Raw genomic sequence first — 22,015 nt, 5'->3', positions numbered from 1 at the left:
GTATCCACGGGGCTAGCCGGGCAAGAAAAACAGGCTACTTCTTCCTCAGATCCTCCGGAGGATAATCTTCCTTATTTCATGAAAGAACAGGAAGACAATGAGGTAATTCCTATGCCCAAGTTGTTTAAGGATGCCTTGCTTAAACAGTGGGACCACCCAACTGCTGGCTTTACTCCCACTCCCAAGGACAAGAAGCTCTACAAGCTCTCCTCCGTCTATGAGGACCTCCTAACATGTCCCAAGCCAGATGAACCAGTGAAGACTCTCCACTCGACTGCCGCCATGCCTGGCGAAGCAGAGGAGGTCCTCCGGCCAGAGGACAAACGACTTGAGCAATGCTCAAAAGGAGTCTTCTTGCAGACTCATGGGCCTTTAAGAGTGCTGCAGCGGCATCCTTCTTTTCCAGAGCTATGCTCTTGTGGCTTCGTCAGCTCCAACCACACCTGCCTCCAGATGACTTACGGGGCCAACAGGATTTCAACAAAATCTTCGCAGCTGCCCAATATGTAGCAGATGCTACCCTCCAATCTTCCAGATTTGCAGCCAGGGTCAGTAGCAGCCTCCACAACGGCCAGAAGACTTCTATGGCTCCGCCCTTGGCAGGCGGGAGTAAGACAGAAGTGGCAGTTAGCCATGGGTCCGCTGAAACGTGACCTCCTCTTCGGAGACCTTCTGGACCCTCTCCTTACAGAGACCACAGACAAGAAAAAGGTCTTGGGACCTACCACCAAGAAGGCCCCTAATCCGTAGCCCTTTCGGCACAGGGCGTCTACAGGATCAGGGCTTCGCATTTCAAAGGAGTCCAGGTCAGTATTCCCCTCGGTTTCGATCCCAATCTAGAACCACCAGGGGCTGAGGTTCCCGTTATCAGAGAGGATCCTCTTCTACCAGGGCTTCCAAAAGAGCCAGATGGTAAGTTTTCCTCCTTTCCCATAGGCGGTCGCCTAGCCTGGTTCTCTTCCGCCTGGCACCGTTCTTGTAAGGACCCCTGGGTCATTGACACTGTGGAAAGGAGCCTAAGGTTAGAGTTCATTTCACCTCCCCCTAACCGTTTTATTTCTTGTCCTTCTCCCAGTTCCCCTCCATCTCGTATCCGAATGGAGGAGGCTATTTCTCATTTGTTGACTATTAGAGCTATTCAACCGGTCCCCTCTCTCCAGAGAGGTTTAGGCTTTCTCCCATCCTCTTCATGGTCCCTAAGACCTCTGGAGGCTGGAGAGCCATCTTAGATCTAAAAAAATTGAACCGGTTCATAAAATATAGGATTTTCAAAATGCATTCCTTATCTTCCATTTTTAGCAGCTCTACATCGGGGAGACTTTATGGTGTCTCTGGATCTCACGGAGGCCTTCCTCCATATCCCCATTGTCAAGGTCCATAGGAAATTTCTGCGCTTTGCCTTTCAAGGCAGGCATTTTCAGTGTAGGGCCATGCCATTTGGGCTCTACTCAGCTCCCAGAGGCTTCACTAAACTCTTGGGATCCTTGGCGGCTCATATCCGGGCTTCTCCCATTCATATTTTATGTTATTTAGATGACATTTTAATTCATGGAAATTCCAGAACTGGGTGGCGGCAGACCTCTCTTTTACCATGTCGGTTCTACAGAATCATGGTTTCTCCATAAATCTTAAAAGGAGCCACCTTGATCCATCCACTTCCATTCTGCATCTGGGAACTATCATTAATTCTGAGTTATCCCAGGTTTTCCTCTCCACTGAGAGAAAACGCAGCTTTTTGGATCTCATTGCTCGCATCCTGCCCCAGCAATTTACCTCCATTGCCACCCTATCTTCCCTTTTGGGTAAAATGGTGTCATCTATTGGTATTGTCCCCTGGGCCTGTCTTCACGCCAGGGAACTACAGTGGCTTCTATTACCTCCCAGAGATCGGGCCACAGCAACTCGAATCGTCGCCATTCCACCGACGGTTCGCAGATCCCTCAAGTGGTGGACTTCTCCAGCCCTAGACAAGGGATCTCCCTTCCAGTGCCCCGACCAGTTGTAGTCACCACAGATGCCAGCCTCTCGGGCTGGGGAGCCCACGCCCAGGGTCTTTTAGCTCAGGGCACATGGTCACTGGAGGAGGCTTCCAGGCCCATCAATTGATTAGAATTAAGAGCCGTGTCTCTAGCTCTAAAACAATTCCAATCTCACATCTCCAACCAGCATGTGCTGATTTTCACCGACAATATAGCCACCAAAAGCCATATGTGCAGACAGGGAGGCACAAGAGCCTAGGCCCTCAGGAGGGAGGCCCTGAAGTTAGGCCTTTGGGCAGAGAAGAATCTCCAGTCGCTTCTAGCCGACCACATCTCGGGGAGCCTCAACGTCCAAGCGGACTGGCTCTCGCGAGCGACCATAGATCCAGGCGAGTGGAATCTCCATCAGTCACTGTTCCACCAAATCTGCCTCAGGTTCGGCCATCCAGTGTTGGATCTATTGGCGACCAAAGCCAATGCCCAGCTCCCTCACTTCATCTCCAGGTTCCCGTCTCCGGGAGCAGAGGCAATCACTGCTCTCAGGAGTCCTTGGCCTCCAGGTCTATTGTATGCCTTCCCTCCAATTCCAATTCTGCCAGACGTGATCAACAAAATCCTCCTGGAGAAGGCCCGAGTAATTCTGATTGCCCCTCACTGGCCTCGCAGGCCCTGGTTCGCGGACCTCCAACAATGTCCGTCCAGGACCCCTGGCGACTCCCCGTTTCGGAGGATATGTTGCGACAGGGGGCCTCCTTCCATCCAGACCCAGAGTGGTTCCACCTCACCGCCTGGTTATTATCCGGAGGGACTTAGACCTGCGAGGGTATGACCCGGACACAGTGGAAATCATCCTGAAGTCTAGAAGAGGGTCTACCAACCGGATCTACGACCATACTTGGTCCAAATTCCATCAGTGGTGCTTGCAGGAGGGCTTATCTCCCCTGTGTCTTCCCATCCACAGGATAATCACCTTCCTCATGAAAGGCTCCCACCAAGGCCTCTCTACCAGCACCATCCGCCGACACCTGGCCGCCATCTCTTCCGTCTTGGCGGGGCCTCGCAGGCAGCCCCTCCGCTCCCTTCCAGAAATCCAAGAATTTCTAAGAGGAGTGGCCAACCTCAGGCCTTCTAAAATCCACAGATATCTCACCTGGGACTTGCCACGGGTTCTCCACTCTCTTACTCAGGCACCTTACGAACCCCTGAACTCTGCGTCCCTCAGGTACCTATCCTTCAAGGTAGCATTCCTGGTGGCGATTACATCCGCCCGACGCATATCTGAGTTGGCAGCCCTTTCTATCAGACAGGACCTTTGTCAGTTTCACCAGGACAAGGTGGTTCTGCGACTGGACCCCACCTTTCTACCAAAGGTCAGTTCCATGTCCCACAGATCTCAGGATATCATATTACCTTCCTTCTGCCTCCAACGAGAGCATCCCCTGGCAACTAGATGGCACACTCTGGATCTCACTAGAGCGCTAAAGGTTTATATCCAACGCACAAGATCCATCCGGAGGTCTGAAGCACTCTTCATAGCCTACCATCCCAGATCCTTGGGATCCAGAGTGTCTTCTACAGTAATAGGTCGTTGGATCAGAGGGACCATCTCTAAGGCCTACGAGACAGCTTCCCTTTCCATTCCAAGGAATATTACAGCGCATTCCACCAGAAGTGCTGCCACATCTGCCGCTTGGGCGACTCAGGCTCCGTTGGAAGAAGTCTGCAAAGCAGCCACTTGGGCCTCGCCAAATTCCTTCATCAACGATTCGTACGCATCAGCGGACGCTGCCTTCGGCAGAAGAGTACTCCAATCCGTTATCTCTCACGATAGCAATGTACTCCCACCCTAGGGACCTATCTCTTGGGTATGTCCCATGTGACTGCTGGACCCACTCCTTCAGTACGGAGAATAGGCGTTGATTGCTTACCTGAACGCCTCTTCTCGTACGGTGAGTGGGTACAGCAGTCACTTCCCTCCCTTTGTGTGGTCTTCTTTACCTTCTATTCTATTTTCTTATAACACATGAGAGTTGAACATTAAAGAGCTTCACTACTGAGCCTAGTCTATGGATTCGCGAATTCTGGGGAAGGGGCGGATCCAGCAGTCTTTTTTAATACTAGGCTCAGTTCCAACGGATTGGACAGGAGCAACCCATGTGACTGCTGTACCCACTCACCGTACGAGAAGAGGCGTTCAGGTAAGCAATCAACGCCTATTCTCAATTGTTTTAGTCTTCTATTATAGTTTTAATGTGTCTCATTTTGTATCATGTGCATGTTAAATTTGATCTATTTTTGGAGGAGTAGATATATTTTACAATAAAGGGGGGGGGGCTTAATAACTTAACCTGCATTTTAAAATGGTTTTACAATATCACATTATTTTAGAAGGAAATGTAATAAAGTTATAGATTAGTTTTGCTGTATAACTTAATTTTTTAACATCAAACTTCTAACTAACTAAGTATCTAGATAATCAAGTGAACTAAAACTCCTATGCAAAAAATACTCTGTATTTTTCGGAGTATAAGATGTACCTTTTTACCCCTCAAAAGAGGGTCAAAAACTGGGTGCGTCTTATACACCAAATGCTGCACTTGAGTAGGGGGAAGGGAGTTGGCGGGACAGCGTTAATAGCCACAATTGGTGGCAACAGACAGCTGATTGCCGGTATTCCAGGAGATTGATCCAACTGCCAATCAGAAAGGAAGAACGAAGGGGGATATAGCGAAGTTAGCAATGGAAATGGCAGCTTCACCGGAGAAAACGCAAAGCTCTATTTCCAGTGCCTGGGGTGGAGGTCAGTGTGCTCTGATCAGGCTCTGAGGACACCAACACGGAGGAGCAGTGGGGGGGTGGGGAATACCCCCGAGGTGGAAAAGGAAAGCAGGCAGCCTCAAAGGGCAAACACTCAGCTGCAATTGAAGGCTTTTGGGGAATGCTGAGCAGAGTCAGGTTACAAGCGGTGTGCCACAAGGGTCTGTTCTGGGTCCTATTCTTTTTAATATGTTTGTGAGTGACATAGGGGAAGGTTTGGTAGGGAAGGTTTGCCTATTTGCCGATGACTCTAAAGTGTGCAATAGGGTTGATATTCCTGGAGGCGTCTGTAATATGGTAAATGATTTAGCTTTACTAGATAAATGGTCAAAGAAATGGAAACTGCAGTTTAATGTTTCCAAATGTAAAATAATGCACTTGGGGAAAAGGAATCCTCAATCTGAGTATTGTATTGGCAGTTCTGTGTTAGCAAATACTTCAAAAGAAAAGGATTTAGGGGTAGTGATTTCTGACAGTCTCAAAATGGGTGAACAGTGCAGTCAGGCGGTAGGGAAAGCAAGTAGGATGCTTGGCTGCATAGCTAGAGGTATAACAAGCAGGAAGAGGGAGATTATGATCCCGCTATATAGAATGCTGGTGAGACCACATTTGGAATACTGTGTTCAGTTCTGGAGACCTCACCTACAAAAAGATATTGACAAAATTGAACGGGTCCAAAGACGGGCTACAAGAATGGTGGAAGGTCTTAAGCATAAAACGTATCAGGAAAGACTTAATGAACTCAATCTGTATAGTCTAGAGGACAGAAGGAAAAGGGGGGACATGATCAAAACATTTAAATATATTAAAGGGTTAAACAAGGTCCAGGAGGGAAGTGTTTTTAAAAGGAAAGTGAACACAAGAACAAGGGGACACAATCTGAAGTTAGTTGGGGGAAAGATCAAAAGCAACATGAGAAAATATTATTTTACTGAAAGAGTAGTAGATCCTTGGAACAAACTTCCAGCAGACGTTGTAGATAAATCCACCGTAACTGAATTTAAACATGCCTGGGATAAACATATATCCATCCTAAGATAAAATACAGAAAATAGTATAAGGGCAGACTAGATGGACCAGGAGGTCTTTTTCTGCCGTCAGACTTCTATGTTTCTATGTTTCTATGCTCTCCTCCCACGTCCCCACCGATCAGCAGAGACGCTTTCTGGGAAGAACGGGAAAAGCTCTCCCTGTACTCTCCCTGCATGATCTGAGTGCCAGACTCTGCTGTGTTTGTGTGTGAGAGAGAGAGAGAGAGAGAGAAAGAGAGAGAGAAGAGAAAGAAAGAGGACAGAAGGGAGAAGGATTTGTATCATTATGCAAAGCCTCCTTCTGAGCAGCCTCCTTCTATGGTAGTTAATGCAAATTTCCTTCATTTCTATCACTGGCTAGCCTAGCCCCGCCTGCATCTCTGGCTGCCCAAAACAGTATGAAAAGAGAGACACAACGCATGTGCACAGAAACTTCACCCCCCTTTCCGTTTATCACACTGAAAGAAACCTGAATTCAACACTGTTTCTTTCACCAACCTTTCTAGTATTAAAGCCCCACAGAGTTGGCCTTCTCCGGGTCCCGTCGACTAAACAATGTCGGCTGGCGGGACCCAGGGGAAGACCCTTCTCTGTGGCGGCCCGACGCTCTGGAACCAGCTCCCCCCAGAGATTAGGAGATTAGGATTGCCCCCACCCTCCTTGCCTTTCATAAACTTCTTAAAACCCATCTCTGCTGACAGGCATGGGGGAACTGAGACATCTCCCCTTGCCTATGTAGTTTTATGTATGGTATGTTTGTGTGTATGCTTTTTAAATAATGGGGTTTTTAGGCTTTTAATGTTAAATTGTTATTTAGACTTTTAATATTAGATTTGTTATTGTATATCGTTTTAGCACTGTTGTGAGCCACCCCGAGTCTTCGGAGAGGGGCGGCATACAAATCTAAACAGCCCCTGGCTGTTTCAAAAGGCGACAGCCGGACAGCGGGGCTTCTCGGCGGCCTCCCGAACGGCAAACCCGGAAGTTTGGCAAAAGTTCGGGCTTGGCGTTCGGGTTCGGGAGGACTCCGAGAAGCCCCCCCGGCTGTTTCAAAAGGCAACAGACGAGCAGCGGGGCTTCTCGACGGCCACCCGAACCCAAACTTTTGCCGAACTTCCGGGTTCGGCATTCGGGAGAATGCTGAGAAGCACCCAGCTGTTTCAAAAGGTGACAGCCAGGTGGCGGTGTTTTTGCGGGGGGGTTTCTTCCACGCATTAATTCATTTTACATTGTTTCCTATGGGAAACATTGTTTCATCTTACAAACTTTTCACCTTACGAACCTCCTCAGGGAACCAATTAAGTTCGTAAGACGAGGTATTACTGTATAAAAATTGATCACATACATTTCTAATATGCTTTCAAGTACTGTTTTTACTACTTGAAAACCAAAGCTGAGTTTCTCCATTTAGGACTTAGAACTTCTCAAAATGACAGAACACTTCTCTAAAATCTGATATATACCAGATTTTCAGGTATATGATGTTTATACTTTGTGATGCAATCATTGTTTTTCCAGATTAAAATTTGTTTCTTCCCATTGCTACTTTCTAAAATAAAAGCTAAGAAGGGAAGATGTGCCAAAAGAAATTACTAAGAAGTGTGTTTTGCAATTGCAGTGTACAAACAATTCCCTGAACATTAGAAAATTGTCCATTCAGCACGGTATTAGTACTGCCTTCTGCAATATTCCGTGTATACCATTGCTATTCCCAGTGTAGAAGTCTTCTCTTGTCCTCTAAACGGAGGCAATATATAGTAGCACCAATGATAGCATATAGCAGGGGTGTCAAACTTGAATTCATTGAGGGTGGCATCACAGTTGTGTTTGACCTTGGGGTGTCAGGGAGGGCATGGCCAGGGTGGGTGTGTCTAGCTCACCGTCACGTTCCAGGGGTGCCTGTGGTGGCCAGAGTGCTCTGCCAGCAAAAATGGCTCCTTAGCTCTATTTTTGGCTGCAGTAACTTCTTGCAACCCTCTAGCAGTAAAAATGGAGCTTGGGAGGCCCACCTGAGCTCCGTTTTCACTGGTAGAGGCACTGCGGGCCAGTCCTTTGCTGTTTCCAGGGTGTCCCTGAGGTTTAGATCCAAGTACCCCGCAGGCCTGATATGGCTCCGAGGTCTTGATTTTGACAACCCTGGCATATAGTTAGGAGGCGGATTCCCAGGTGATGGAGGAGATACCCTTCAGAGAAGTAAAATGTAACTCAATCCAGATATTAAGTTTGACAGGAAGAGGGTAAAGATAGCCCATCCCTAATAATCCACAGAGTTTACTATAGATTCTGATAGTAGAGTCTCGGTGTAGCAAGATTATTCCCATTGGTGTGAAACAATAAAGAATTCCTAGAATCACCTTGTGTCTTTTTTGGTTTGGAGCCTGACAATAGCAGAATCATGTACTAGTAGGGAAGATGTAAACAATAGGGCAGGCAGACCGAGGGTAAATGTTTCTAGGAAATTTATCTTTTTAAAAAATTGAAAAATGTTTTGTTTCAGCAGCCGTGTATTGGAATCTCAGATTTTAGTACTCATAAGTTACGCTTTGCATGTAGACGAGTGTGAAATAGCCAATGTATCTGAGAGGAATTTATGTTTGGAACAAGTGATTGAAACGTCAATAGCATGACAGTGTGGTTAGCTTTTCTTCTCCTTTTATTTTCTGAACATCCTATCCAGCTGTTTGGCAATGTTCAAAGATAGGGTAGATGTTGACACGATTTCTCTAAATTTCATTCTTTATAATTATGTAATACTATACACAAAATTTAAGTCTTAATAGACAATCGACTGATTTATAAGTATCTCTTGACTGTGTTAAAATTTTTGCCATACTGCAACTAGACCTTTAGAGATAACAATAAAACTTAAGTAAGCATTAAAGATTTTAAAAATTACAATTTATCCTTCAGTTAATGATTGAACCAAGGATTGTTGATTCAGAATATTAAGAAAAATCCAGATGGATAGGGAAAGATCCTTTCTCAGATGTCAGAAGCCTTTTTGCTTTCGTATTATGCTCTGTATTTTATATCCTTTACAACATATGTTCTACTACCCCAATGTGGCCATTAAGGTATTTTATTCATGCTATTTATATATTCATGTGCATATGTGTTACTACTGTATTATTTCTTATAGCAAATATTTTAAAAATTGAGTAAAAGGAATTTTGGAAGTTAAGGAAACTAAAGGAAAATAACCTTTTGAACAGGTATAGAAGAATAAAAAGATTATTACTACAGTTGCCTAGAATTATTTTCTTTCCTCACATTCTCAGCAATTTCTAGTTAACAGTAACTATACAATTGTTAATATAAATTGGCAAATGCCTGTTCACAACAAAGCTTTGCAAAGTTTGCAGATTACCATATCTTCTCCTGCATTTATTTTGTCTCATGATTTCAGTTAAAACCATGAATGTATATAGGACTTGATTTGTATGTTCTATTTATGTCAAGAATAAGTGTCTTGTTTAGTTCTTAATTCCATTCAGAATCACCCAGTTGTTTTTTTTCCTAAATAAGTAAAATACCTTGGGAGCAAAAATATGTAAATGATAACAATGACAGTGGGTTTGGTTTGGTTTAACCAGAACGATGGTTTCTGGTTATTTTGTGTTCTAGCAGAATTGCAGAAAAAATATTGTAAGGATTATTAATATATTTTAATGATATAAGTAAGAAGGCAAGAAACGGACACAAGTCTCTTAAAAGGATGTTTGTATTAAATGTTAGCGATGTCATGATGTGAACTACAGCGGTATTTAAGAACTTTGGCAAGCATATATGTAATAATAATGATACTGATTGGCAATAATAATGCTTTTGGATTTTTTATAAACCATCTTCAAGAAGCATTCCACGGAGCTCACAAAACTCTCGTGAGATCTGGCATATTCTCAGAGAGGTTTTTCTATATCTTTATCCATGATAGAATGATTTTGATTCTTTATACAGTATTCAGAACCAGTAGATTCCTAAACATTGCTAACAGAAGTTTTAAAGCTTGTAAACATTAAAATATATTAAATTTAAAGGGAGTCCTTTTTAAAAAAAGAATTTCAAAATAATTTGCATGATACTACACTGAAATGTAAAGCAGTGGTTTGTTTGTTTAAAAAACGTTGTAGGTTCCAGCACGATGTGGAGTAACTGTCCGGGAAAGTCTAAAGAAAGCTTTGATGATGCGAGGTCTTATCCCAGAATGCTGTGCTGTTTACCGTATACAGGATGGGTATGGTTTGATTGCAATATGGCTTTGTGGGCGGTGATCACTTGAGAGAAAAGTTGTTAAAAGGGTTGTTTCCAGGTGTCTGAGAATATTAGCTTTCAATATTTCAAAGCAAGTGCCTTCACAAATGTGAGAACCTCCTAGTAAAAGCTGATGAGACTGTGGGAGGGCAGATGGTAGGAAGAGAAGAATTCATTTTCTGGATTCATTACTTGATTTATTGGAGGTTGATTCAATATGATCTTTCCTTTACACTATAGTGCAGCAGCTTCCAAATTGTTTCTGTGGAGACTATTGTGGCATTAAACTGATACATTTTTAGTTCTGGAGGAAATTGTCCTTTGATCAGAATGAATATTCCTTAAAAAAATTATATTATGTTTCTATGAGAAAAAGTTGGAAACAAACACTAAATATTTGGTATCACCGTCCTCTGTAAAGCATATTTTCATCATTAATATCAGAGTTTAAAAATTGCAGTTAACCTCAAAAGAACTTATTTACCCTGTAGGGAAAAGAAGCCCATTGGTTGGGACACAGACATTTCCTGGTTGACGGGAGAAGAACTACATGTGGAAGTCTTGGAGAATGTGCCTCTTACGACACATAATTTTGTAAGTCTTCCAACTTTTAAAAACCACACTGGTCTTAAATGTTACAAACAAAAGTTTCTCTTTGATAACTTCAAATTGCAGTCGTAGCACACTCTTGATCAAAATTGTATTGGTTTCTTATGTCTCCATATTTGTATGTCTTAGGAAACATAGTCAGAAAGCTGACAGCAGAATTAATTGTGAAAAAATATTGGATACTTTTTTCCAATTTCTTTTAAAAATTGCAGCCAGAAGGTCTCCCTAATTAGAGATTGCCACAGTTGTAGGAAATATGTACCAATTGGCTTGCAATCTGGCTAATGTAATCAAGAGGTATTATAATTTATAGTGTTTCAATTTAGCAGAATGTAATTCCGCCTCTGCATGATATTCTTGGTCAATTCTTGATGATCTACAAAAATTTGACATCCCTTATCCTTACCTGGTACCCTGGTACCCTTACATGATACCCTTGATTTAAGAAATAATTGCAATTCAAACAGATACATTTAGAATTGCATATGGAATCACTCTCATTTTGCTTTCATGAGTTTGGGTGGGTGGGTGGCTTTAAAATGATTTAATATGTATAAATTAAAGTACTACTAAGCATTTAAAACCCATATTTCTTAATAGTGATGTCCACCTTTGTACAGAGAAGTAAAAGAAAATAGGATTAGGCAAAGTGTTTAAATTAAGAACCGAAAGGAGTAGCAAGAATACATATTTTTCCCCCCTTGTATGACTTTTTCAGTATCTGAATAAAATCTCAGCAGTTAAACTATTTTAACTGAATTATTTTTTATGGGTGATTGTCTGGAAATCTTGAATTTTCTTTCATAAAATACCTTGTAATAAAATACAGTAAAAAGTCAGAACATGAATTTGCTAGTTTAGGCCTGAAGGCAAATAACCAACTAATGGTAAGAGAGAATACCTCATTATTTTGTATAAATGAAAATTGTATTTTGCTTTAATGCAAATAAATATTTAATGATACAGCATTTCTTTAATCAAATATGCTCTAAATTTTGTTAATGATTATACTTTACATACAAACATATTCTATGTTTCTAAAGCAGCTTTCCTAACCTGATGCCAGCGGGTATCTGCTGGCAGGAAGGAAGAAAGAGCATGATGCAAATTCTTTCCTCTAAATGCTTCTATGTAATGTTGCAATACAAGTACAAAAGAATGAACTTTGCACTGTACCATCATAATAGACTTCATAATTTTGGTGTCATAATACTTACAGATAGATGCTTATATCCTCTAAAAAGGGCTATATTATAGTTGTTAAAAACCCATAGTCAACATGTTGCAAAGTTCGGAGTTGTTGCTTTCAGTGTTTTAACAACAAACTATGATCTAGTGCACTACTAATATTGAAACAAACCATAATCAAAAACAAAATGTAAACTGTATTTTTTTGGTAAGAACATATTGAATAAAATAGGACTTTATATCATCTTGTTTTCTTGATGGTATAGGTACGGAAGACATTCTTCACTTTAGCGTTTTGCGACTTCTGTAGAAAGTTGCTTTTCCAGGGTTTCCGTTGCCAGACCTGTGGTTACAAATTTCATCAGCGTTGCAGTACTGAAGTGCCACTAATGTGTGTGAATTATGATCAGCTTGAGTAAGTAACTGGAACCTCTTTGCATTTAAATGTTCTGGCCCTAAATAGATGTTTGCAGTGCAGAACTCTAGGAAAATTTAATAAGATATAGTGGCATCCTTTGTAGTACAAAAAGAAACTATGTTTTGTGATTATGTCTTTTCCATAAGGAGAAATGCTTGCAATGTAACTGAGAGCCAATTTGGTTAAGTGTTAAGGCATCAGACTAGAAACCAAGAACAAACCCCAGCAACCAAGAAAGTTGCTCCCTGAAAAAAAATCACATTTGGGGCAACCATGACCTGAGAATCTCCATATACTTTTGACTGATAATCTCCATAGACCAGTGCCATAGGTGGCACGCGGAGCCATATCTGCTGGCACGTGAGCTGTTGCCCTAGCTCAGCTCCGGCGTGCAAATGTCTGCCAGCCAGCTGATTTTTGGCTCACACAGAGGCTTTAGGAAGACATTTTTGGCTTCCAGAGAGCCTCCGGGGGAATGGGTGAGGGCATTTTTACCCTCCCCCTGCTCCAGGGAAGCCTTTGGAGCCTGGGAAGGGCAAAACACGAGCCTATTGGGCCCACCAGAAGTTGGGAAACAGGCCATTTCCAGACTCCGGGGGGCAGGGAAAGCTGTTTTTGCCCTCTCCAGGCATTGAATTATGGGCGTGGGCACTCGTGCATGTGCAATAGCGCATGCTCTTTTGTCACCCGAGGGAAAAAAGGTTTGCCATCACTGCCGTAGACCTTTAGCTATGCACATTGGGGTGAACATCCTTTGAACGGGGTGGGAATATGAATGGATTTTCCAGAAAAAGTGCAAACTACAGGAACAATTTGCACTTCAATTTGAGATGCAGACAGCACAGACTCATCCCCAACAGCCTGTGCCTCTCTTCAACATGGAAGGGACACGACAGAAACAGCCTGCAGCCAAGAAGGCTCCACACACATTTGCACTACTCAGATGTCCCTGAGAACACACACATAAACCTCCAAGTGGCCTCATTGACCCTCTAAAAAGAATGCAAATGACCAGCTGTCTGCAAGGAATATAAATCCTTCCATTCCCCACCATCAAGACAGAGCTGAAGAAGTTTCTTGGATGAGAAAAAAATGTCTTCAAAGAAAAAACAAGAAAGACCAGTTGCCTCCTGAAAAAAGCACCTTTGGGTCCTACCAATCATATTCTCTTAGCCCAACTCATTTAACAGGGTGGTTGTTGTAGAGAAAATAAGAGGAGGAAGGAGTATTGGATTGGTTTGCTGCCTTAAGTTGTTTGTAAAAAAAAACCAAAAACCAAACATCTGGCTGACTGCAATGAATTATAACAACACGGGTGCAGAGTAGTACAAATCTTAATTTAAAAGGAAGTGATCAAGTACATACATATTTTTATATCATGAAAAGATGTATATTGGGCCCATTCTTCTCCGGCTATATTTCATATGCAATGCTCCCAAAATCTAAGTCAAACTGACAAGCCCATAAACTTTTGCGTTCAATAGTGCGTGACTTGCTAGACCAATAGTATTGTTATTTGAAACATTTTGTATAAAATAGGATTACATTGGCTAAATGTATTTATATAATTATTTATTTATAAAATTCCTATCCTGCCTTTAATCGCCACATCCTAAAATAAAAGGGTTTAACTGTTGTGGCAGAAAATGCTGAATCTTTATACAGGGCTTAATATAAATACTGAGAAAAGCTTCTTTTTTCATTCTTAGAGCACAAAGTTTTATTAACAAAAAGAATAATGCCTTATGTTCAATCTGAGGCAGTCTTTAAAAATCAGAAGCAGTGCTTAAAAAACAAAATGTTTATTGATGGTATTTCTATGATTTAATAAACAAAGGTATACAATAAAGTATATATTAATAAACTCATATATCCATTCATCTGCCAGCTTAATTTTGGGCAAAGGAGATTCCTTTATCTTATATATCTTTTTCTCCATCAAGTTAAGACCAATAAAATTATTCTAAAGATTTGCTCATGTGGCAAAAGAGAACTTTAAAATGTGCATGGGGTAATTTATCTCCATTACAGATGTAATGTTTTAGCCTTACTTCTATCACACAGAAAAGTAGAGAATTGCTTAGATCAAGCAGAAACCAGATCACTACTATTCTGCCTAGCAAAAGGAATTTATTTGAATGAGAATTCCAAGGTATTTAAATGTAAGGTTCCTAATTGGGTATAATTTTCTATTGCTTTTGTTAGGGGATTTGGTAATGAATTTATAATATTTCCTTTCTCTTGTGTTATAATTCTTATTCTTGTTCCACAGTTTACTTTTTGTCTCCAAATTTTTTGAACATCACCCAATACCACATGAAGAGACCTCTTTAGGGGAGACCACACTAGCATCTGGATCATACCCTTCAGTGGCTCTTTCAGATTCTTCCGGGTAGGTTCTAAAATCTTGGCTATCTTAATCCTACTAAGATTTTATTTATACGTTGTCTGATTCAAAATCCTGTTTTGCACCTTGATTGGTAGATTGTGGTTTGCTACCTTTGTACTTAAAAGTTGAGCATCGGATGCAGAATTTAATTGAAATTAGGAACTTTATAGAAGATGGTTGGGAGCCACTCTTGCTGCGGCAGGTAGTCTTTTGGCCAGAGGAGAGAGCGAGAGCAATTGAGAGGCGGCTGCATACACACCCTGCGGGACTGGCTCAGCTGCTCTGAGCTGCATCCGGCAGCATTTTCAAACTTGCTCTTCTACCTTGGCCAAGACACCAATTGTCTGCACCTCCCCACCCAACCTTCTTCAATGGAGGAAAATGGTAGATAGGAAGGAAAACAGACAGAAAAAGAAAGAGAGGGAAGGAAGCAAGGAAGGAAGGAAGGAAGACAAAAAGGAGGGAGGAAAGAAAAGGAAGGAAGGAAAGAAAAAGAGAAAGAAGAAAGAAAGAAGGTAGGTAAGTAGGAAAAAGAAAGGGAAGGGAGGGAAGAAGAAAAAGGAAGGAAGGAAGGAAGGAAAAAGATGATAGAAAGGAAGAAATAAAGATGGTAGGAAGGAAGACAGAAAAAGAAAGGGAGGGAAGAACGGAAGAAAAAGGAAAGAAAGGGAGGGAGGAAGAAACATAAAAACATAGAAGATTGTCTGCAGAAAAAGAACTCATGGTCCATCTAATCTGCTTATACTATTTCCTATATTTTATCTTAGGATGGATATATGTTTATCCCAGGCATGTTTAAATTCAGTTACTGTGGATTTACCAACCACGTCTACTGGAAGTTTGTTCCAAGCATCTACTATGACAGAAAGAAAGAAAAAGATGGCAGGAAGGAAGGTAGACAGAAAAGAAAAAGAAATTAAGGAAGACAGAAACAAAGAAAAAGTAAGAAGGGGGAAGGGAGAGAGGAAAGAAAGAACGAAAGAAAGACTTCTGACCACAATTGAGCCTAATATTTTGGCTGCTAGGCAAGAGCGTTGTTAATTGAGTTCCTGAAGGGGTGGGAGTAGGGGGTGGTGAGGATAAATTTGTAGCACCAAGGGTGCGGTGGACTGAAAAAGCTTGGGAATCACTTCTCTAAAAGGTAAGACAGTAGTTTTCCATGTTTTTTGCTTTCAAACCTGACCTCTACCACTTCCCCTTTTCTCAGAGTTGTTGACTACACCCTCGATCCTGTTTCTACACTCTTTCCCTGCTACTTTTAGCAACCAGGTGGGGCAGAGTTCAAACAGTGCTAAGATCACAAATTTGTCTACTTCCTTGGTATCCTTAGTCTCAAAAGTATGTTTTAATCACCAAATGTCCAGCCAGGTGATCACTACTTAGATTGATTGGATTTTATGTCCCATCCTTCCCCCATAGTGTTTTTTGCACCCTTTGAAAAAGTGCCTAACATTCTGCAGGCAAAATAAGAATTGAGGAGTAATTACCCTTCATGCCTTTTATTGTTACAAGGTAGGCTCTCATCTTAGCTCTTCCTCATGACCCTCCACACATTTGTTTTTTGTTTTCCACCAGCATCACTCTAGGTGTCTCTTCACCCATTTTATTTCCTGGAGGCCCAAACAAGGAGATACACCATAGACAATCTTATTGAGCAGCCTGTTTGCCTTCATTGCCTGCATATTCCAGAGGTCAACAATATGCTCAACAAAATATCCTTTCAAACCATTGGGAAACTCCTCAAGTTCTATTAGAAACCCATCTGGACCCATCAGATGATCCAACTTAATCAGCCCTGGCTCAGTTAACGCTATTGTCCCAACAAAGTTATTTATCCTTGAGCTTCTTTGAAAAAAACCCTGAAAGCATGTCCCAGAGTATTTCTGAATCTAATCATATTCAATTTCAATTTATTTAATTTATTTGATTTGACTTTTAAGCTGTCCAGCTCCTTGCGGACTCTGGGCAGCGTGCAAAGTAAACAATACAGCATAAAACAATATAAACAATGGTAAATAACATATTAAAACAGTGGCAATATAAAACAGTTTTTTAAAAACCCCAAAATACAACAATCATTCAGCACACATTCATTTTTCTTGGGCGGAACTATAGACCACAGGCCTGCCGGCAGAGCCATGTTTTCACAGCCTTTCGGAAGGCTAGGAGGGTGGGGGCAGGATGAGTCTTTGGGGGTAGTTGGTTCCATAGAGTGGAGCCGCCACAGAGAAGGCCCATCCATGTGGCCCCATCAATCGGCATTGTTTGGTCAATGGGACCTGGAGAAGGCCAACCCAGTGGGTCGGTCGCTGGGAGTTTTGTGGCAGAAGATGGTCTGGTCCGATGCCATGTAGGGCTTTATAGGTAATAACCTACAACTTAAATTGTGTCCAGAGACCAATCGTGTGGCTGGAGTGTAGCTCATGTAGAATTGAAGTTAAGTGGGTGTACCTGGGTACACCCACAACAGCTCACGCGACTGCGTTCTGCGCTAGTTGTAATCTCCGAATGCTTTTCAAGGGTAACCCCATGTAGAACACATTGCAGTAATCGAGCCGCGAGGTGATGAGGGCGTGACTGACTGCGAGAAGAGCATCCCGATCCAAGTAGTGCTGCAATTGGTGCACTAGGCGAACCTCTGCAAAAGCCTCCCTAGCCACAGCCGAGAGATGATTTTCTAATCTCAGCTGTGGGTCTAGCAGGACCCCCAAGTTGCAGACCTGTTCCAAAGGGGTTAGTATTCCCCCACCCCAGGTCAAAGATGGCCAGATGGAACTGTCCTTGAGAGGCAATACCCACAGCCACCTAGTCTTGTTGAGGATGAACATGAGCCTGTTAACGCCCATCCGGACACTTACAGCCTCCAGACAACAGCACATTACATCCACTGCTTCACTGAATTGGCATGTGGTGGAGATTTCTTCGGGATCCATTGCCACGGAGAGGTCGCAATGGTGCAATCCCATCCAAGGGCTCCCAATGAAGCCTTATTCCAGGCTAGCACCAGGGACTCTGCTAGATTGAGGACAAGCGAGTCCGGTATTTCCCCAAACACCCTCTGAAACCCTTCTGGGTCCATTAGGCATTTGGTGCAGAACCACCTAAATGGCTCCACCTCCCTGCGGTGGGGGATTGGTGTCATAAAGTCAAGCCATAACAGGAAATGATCTGACCATGACAAGGGAGCAACCTACCTCCCAGCGCCTGTCTATCTGACTCTGGTTTCCTAGTTCTAGTGAGACAATTGTGCAGGTGAAGGAATAAGTTTAACTTGCCCTGGAGTGTTCACCAACTATCTCACAATATAAAATAGAACATTGGTCATAGTCCTGTGTCAGAAGCCTGTAAAATGCATGGAAATTTCTTACAATTGCTGTGAGATACGGATCAGTGGGAGTTGTTTTTGTCACACCTGTGAAATGAAACCCTGCAGATCTTATGGTTTGTTTGTTTTTTAACATCTTGACTTTCTCAGCCCACCAGTTCTCCCCAGTCCATCTCCTTCAAAATCCATTCCAATACCTCAGTCATTCCGACCTCAAGATGAAGATCATCGAAATCAGTTTGGTCAACGTGATCGCTCATCATCTGCCCCCAACGTGCACATCAATACAATAGAGCCTGTCAATATTGATGTAAGTCCCAAACTAACCACTTTTTCCCCCCCAATTGCTGTATTTATTCCTTTATTCTGAACATTTGGAGGCAGGTATAGCAAGAAAAATTCTATGGACAACTGAGTACTTTCTTCCAATTTATAAATAAAATCTACTTGTTGTCTTCCATAATGGTTATGAAAAATGGAAACAAGTTTTACTAGTCTAGGAAATTATTTCAAAGGCATACACTCACACAGCCTCTGAACCTGAAAAGATTTAGCCACATACACTGCTAGAATTTAAGAGTACTTTAGAACTCTTGTAATAATTCTTAGTTTATTTATTTATTTATTCAATTTTTATGCCGCCCTTTTCCTTAGACTCAGGGCGGCTTACAACATGTTAGCAATAGCACTTTTTTAACAGCCAGCATATTGCCCCCACAATCCGGGTCCTCATTTTACCCACCTTGGAAGGATGGAAGACTGAGTCAACCTTGAGCCGGTGATGAGTTTCTTACATCTTTAAAAAAGTCTATTTAGGGATCATGCATATACTATATTGATATTAATAGATCATGCTGATTTAAATTTTCTAAATGTAAAATCAGATATTGATTCTAAGGGTAAGCTCACATGACCTGTTTTTAAATTACAGCTAGTTCTTTGATAAATTGTGAAGCATGATATAAATAAATAAACAAATGGGTAAAATGCGTTTGCATGTAAACTATCAAGAGTCTTCAAAACAGACAGAAAAAAATGTGGAAAGAGCATTTCCCTCCCACAGCTGAATAAATATAAATATATAAATAAATATAGCCATAAATAGTGTGGCTATAGATCTAGACAAAGACTGTAAATATATCTTGACGGGAGTGAATGTCTTGTGATTCATCACGTACTATAAGAATCATGATTTTTTTATTTAAATAACTTCAACCAGTGATAGTAGTTTCTCTGATGCACTGTAGTTAGTGAGAATACATGACTTTTTTTGAAAAAGTAAGAGTAAGGGGCTTACCTTTGATTGGCATTATTAAATGATAAATCTATCCCCAATTAACTGTTGATTTTATTTTGCCTGATAGTTCAGTATTTTATTAAAAAGCTTGCTACTTTTCCATTAATGGAAGTTGGTCCATATGCTAACACCTTGGCTATTTAACACTGCTAATTGATTATCACTGTTTCCCTGTATCTCCAATCAGTAGGCTTCATTTTCCTCCTTGCCTGTCTAAAACAGTGTTTATAGTATCTATTAGACCAAGCCATTCTCCAAATTGCTGCTTGATAGTTCACTTCCAGACTCAAAAGTGCTCAAACATTCTTTATTTGAAATCTCAGCTATAGGCAGATAAGGAATTATTTTATAGGTTTTTAATAAAGTATGCTGTATCTTTGCAGCTGCTTTCAGTATGCTTTTCTTAGTTAATGGGGAAAATGTGCTATATCACCAGTCCTACTAATGACAAGCAACATATGTAATGCATAAATAAGGTGCATATAGTTTTTGTTTTTGGTTTGTAGGACTTGATTAGAGATCAAGGGTTGCGAGGAGAGGGAGGTAAGTTACTTTGTTCTCTTGCATACCCAATGCATTGCTTTGCCTCCTCCCCTTTATACAACCTCCCTTTTGCAAAATACAGACACAGGAGAGAAATATAAGTAGTGCAATGAAATTCAGTTGTACTTGCTTGTCCATTGTCTTATTTTTAAAAATCACCAATTTGCATGTGGGTGAAGGGAAGATGAGAACAATATGCAAAGTGGTAGCCAGTATTTTTTTAAAAAACAAACCAATAACAACAGATAATCAGAAATAAGAGAAAGCAACAGACCTTCACCTGATCCTCTTCCTCCTTGTACCATAAAAACCATAAACCTTGCTATATTAAAAATGATTATTTTTAAAGATTTCTGTCAGGTAGAACAATTTTTAAATAGGCAAGTTAGGACTATGCAATAACAGCATCCTAGAAAATACCTATATTTCTCAAAAACATAACATCTGGAAATATTATGTACATTCTTGCTGAAAAAGAATTGAGTATTTCCAGGCTTCTAGAGTATGTGTGCATGTATACACACACGTATACTGAATATAAATAAATTCCATTGCTAAAACTGGCCAATTAATCAATGATAAACAACTCTGAACAGCTCTTCAAAGAGACTCATTAGCAAACATTGATCAGTTGCAGGCACTTACCAAATAAGCATGAAGGATAAAGAAAGATATGCTTATACTTTCTGTGCTTTTAATCTGTAAAATGAACAATATGAATGATATTACAAATTCATTCATCTCTAGAATGAATGATGAATGTTAATTAATGCAGACGTCCTCAATCCAGTCATCATGTTAGCTCTTACTTTTGATATGTTTAAAAAATGTGGGCATGCATGATGCTCCCATGCTGTAAGAATGTACCACAGTCTTCTGAAGCTTGGCATCTCCAGATTGTAATGCTAGGATCCATGGGCAGGCAATGCTGGAATTTTGCCAATTTGGAAAAAGTCGCTTCAGGTTTTATCAGCAGTCTAGCAAAGAGAAAAGTCTTAACTGGGGAAATGTGTATTTTCCCCACCCTGTTACATGCACACTTTTGGTGGGTGTTGCTGCAATAGCTACAGATCCTGTTTAGGATAAGCTTTGTTTAATGCTTTGATTTGGCTATTATCATTTGACTATATGATGCAGGCTGTACCATGCAGTACAGGAAAGCATGTATCCTTAATCAGCTGGCCCTTTTGCTTTCCATGACGTTTGTTTGTTTTCTTTCTTTTTAATACATTTGCAACCTATGCTTTCCACTATAACATTTAATAGAGACTCAGTTTTTAGTCAGGATTTTGTTTCCTCTCCCTCCCCACTTTCCCAGTTGCATCTAACAAACTGGCTACTACTTTGCAAATCTAAGACTGCAGGTATGACTTCAAGCCATGAATGCTGCCCATTACATTGCCCATTTGACAATTGCATATGTCTAGGGAGCTGTGGCTTTTGGAACTGTTTTGCCCATTCTGTCCAACATTTAAGTGTTGTGTACTAGTATGTCATTTTAAATTCTGGTCTGTAGGCTCTCTTTGGGGCTTACCAATTCCCAGCCTTTTGAATAATATGCTGTATTTTGTTTTTGAAATGGAATCACAAGTTTCTGCCCTGCAAAATCATAAGCAGTCTGTGCATAGGAGTCTTAAGCACCTCAGTTATGTCCCATGACTTTCATTTCTTCTGTGTGTCTGTCTTCCTGTCTCTGCCTGCCCGTCTCTTTCTCTCTAACAGCCCCTATGAACCAGCTGATGCGCTGCCTTCGGAAATACCAATCCCGGACTCCCAGTCCCCTCCTCCATTCTGTCCCCAGTGAGATAGTGTTTGATTTTGAGCCTGGCCCAGTGTTCAGAGGTAGTTGGGCTCTTCTTTCTCATTTTCACCCAAATCAAACTAAATAAAACCACAGATGCTGTTTGTGCCTCACCCTCACAGCGTGTGTATGTAAGTGTGTGAGTTTATCAAAACATTATCATTTTTTTAATTTATTTATTTTTTGGCTTAGCCTGGCTGGAATGCTTTGAATGTGCTTTTTTCACTTAATAGTCACTCACTCTTATTAAACTCACAAATTATTCTGTGTTGGACATCTGTCATAAAGCTGCTGGAGCATTACGTTATAGAAATAAGGTTTTTTGGACTACCTTCTTTTGAAGTACTGCTTGTTTTACAAGGTCTTG

The 22,015-nt window shown here is 41.3% G+C and overlaps 1 protein-coding gene across 4 annotated transcripts in view; it reads left to right on the top strand.

Annotated features, from left to right (window-relative positions):
- BRAF (B-Raf proto-oncogene, serine/threonine kinase) overlaps positions 1-22,015 on the top strand; it is a 78,217-nt gene that overhangs the window by 29,142 nt on the left and 27,060 nt on the right. For 2 of the 4 annotated variants that reach the window (XM_070756341.1, XM_070756338.1), the window contains exons 4-10: positions 9,958-10,061; positions 10,570-10,672; positions 12,142-12,290; positions 14,566-14,685; positions 18,158-18,317; positions 19,811-19,847; positions 21,570-21,689. In XM_070756341.1, the coding sequence (XP_070612442.1) occupies positions 9,958-10,061; positions 10,570-10,672; positions 12,142-12,290; positions 14,566-14,685; positions 18,158-18,317; positions 19,811-19,847; positions 21,570-21,689 (793 nt within the window). The remainder of the gene's footprint in view (positions 1-9,957; positions 10,062-10,569; positions 10,673-12,141; positions 12,291-14,565; positions 14,686-18,157; positions 18,318-19,810; positions 19,848-21,569; positions 21,690-22,015) is intronic. The other 2 variants (XM_070756339.1, XM_070756340.1) reach the window with 1 other exon arrangement.

This window comes from Erythrolamprus reginae, chromosome 6 (assembly GCF_031021105.1).
Source record: "Erythrolamprus reginae isolate rEryReg1 chromosome 6, rEryReg1.hap1, whole genome shotgun sequence".
Taxonomy (NCBI): Eukaryota; Metazoa; Chordata; class Lepidosauria; order Squamata; family Dipsadidae; genus Erythrolamprus; species Erythrolamprus reginae.
This window is presented reverse-complemented; position numbering and strand designations above follow the sequence as displayed.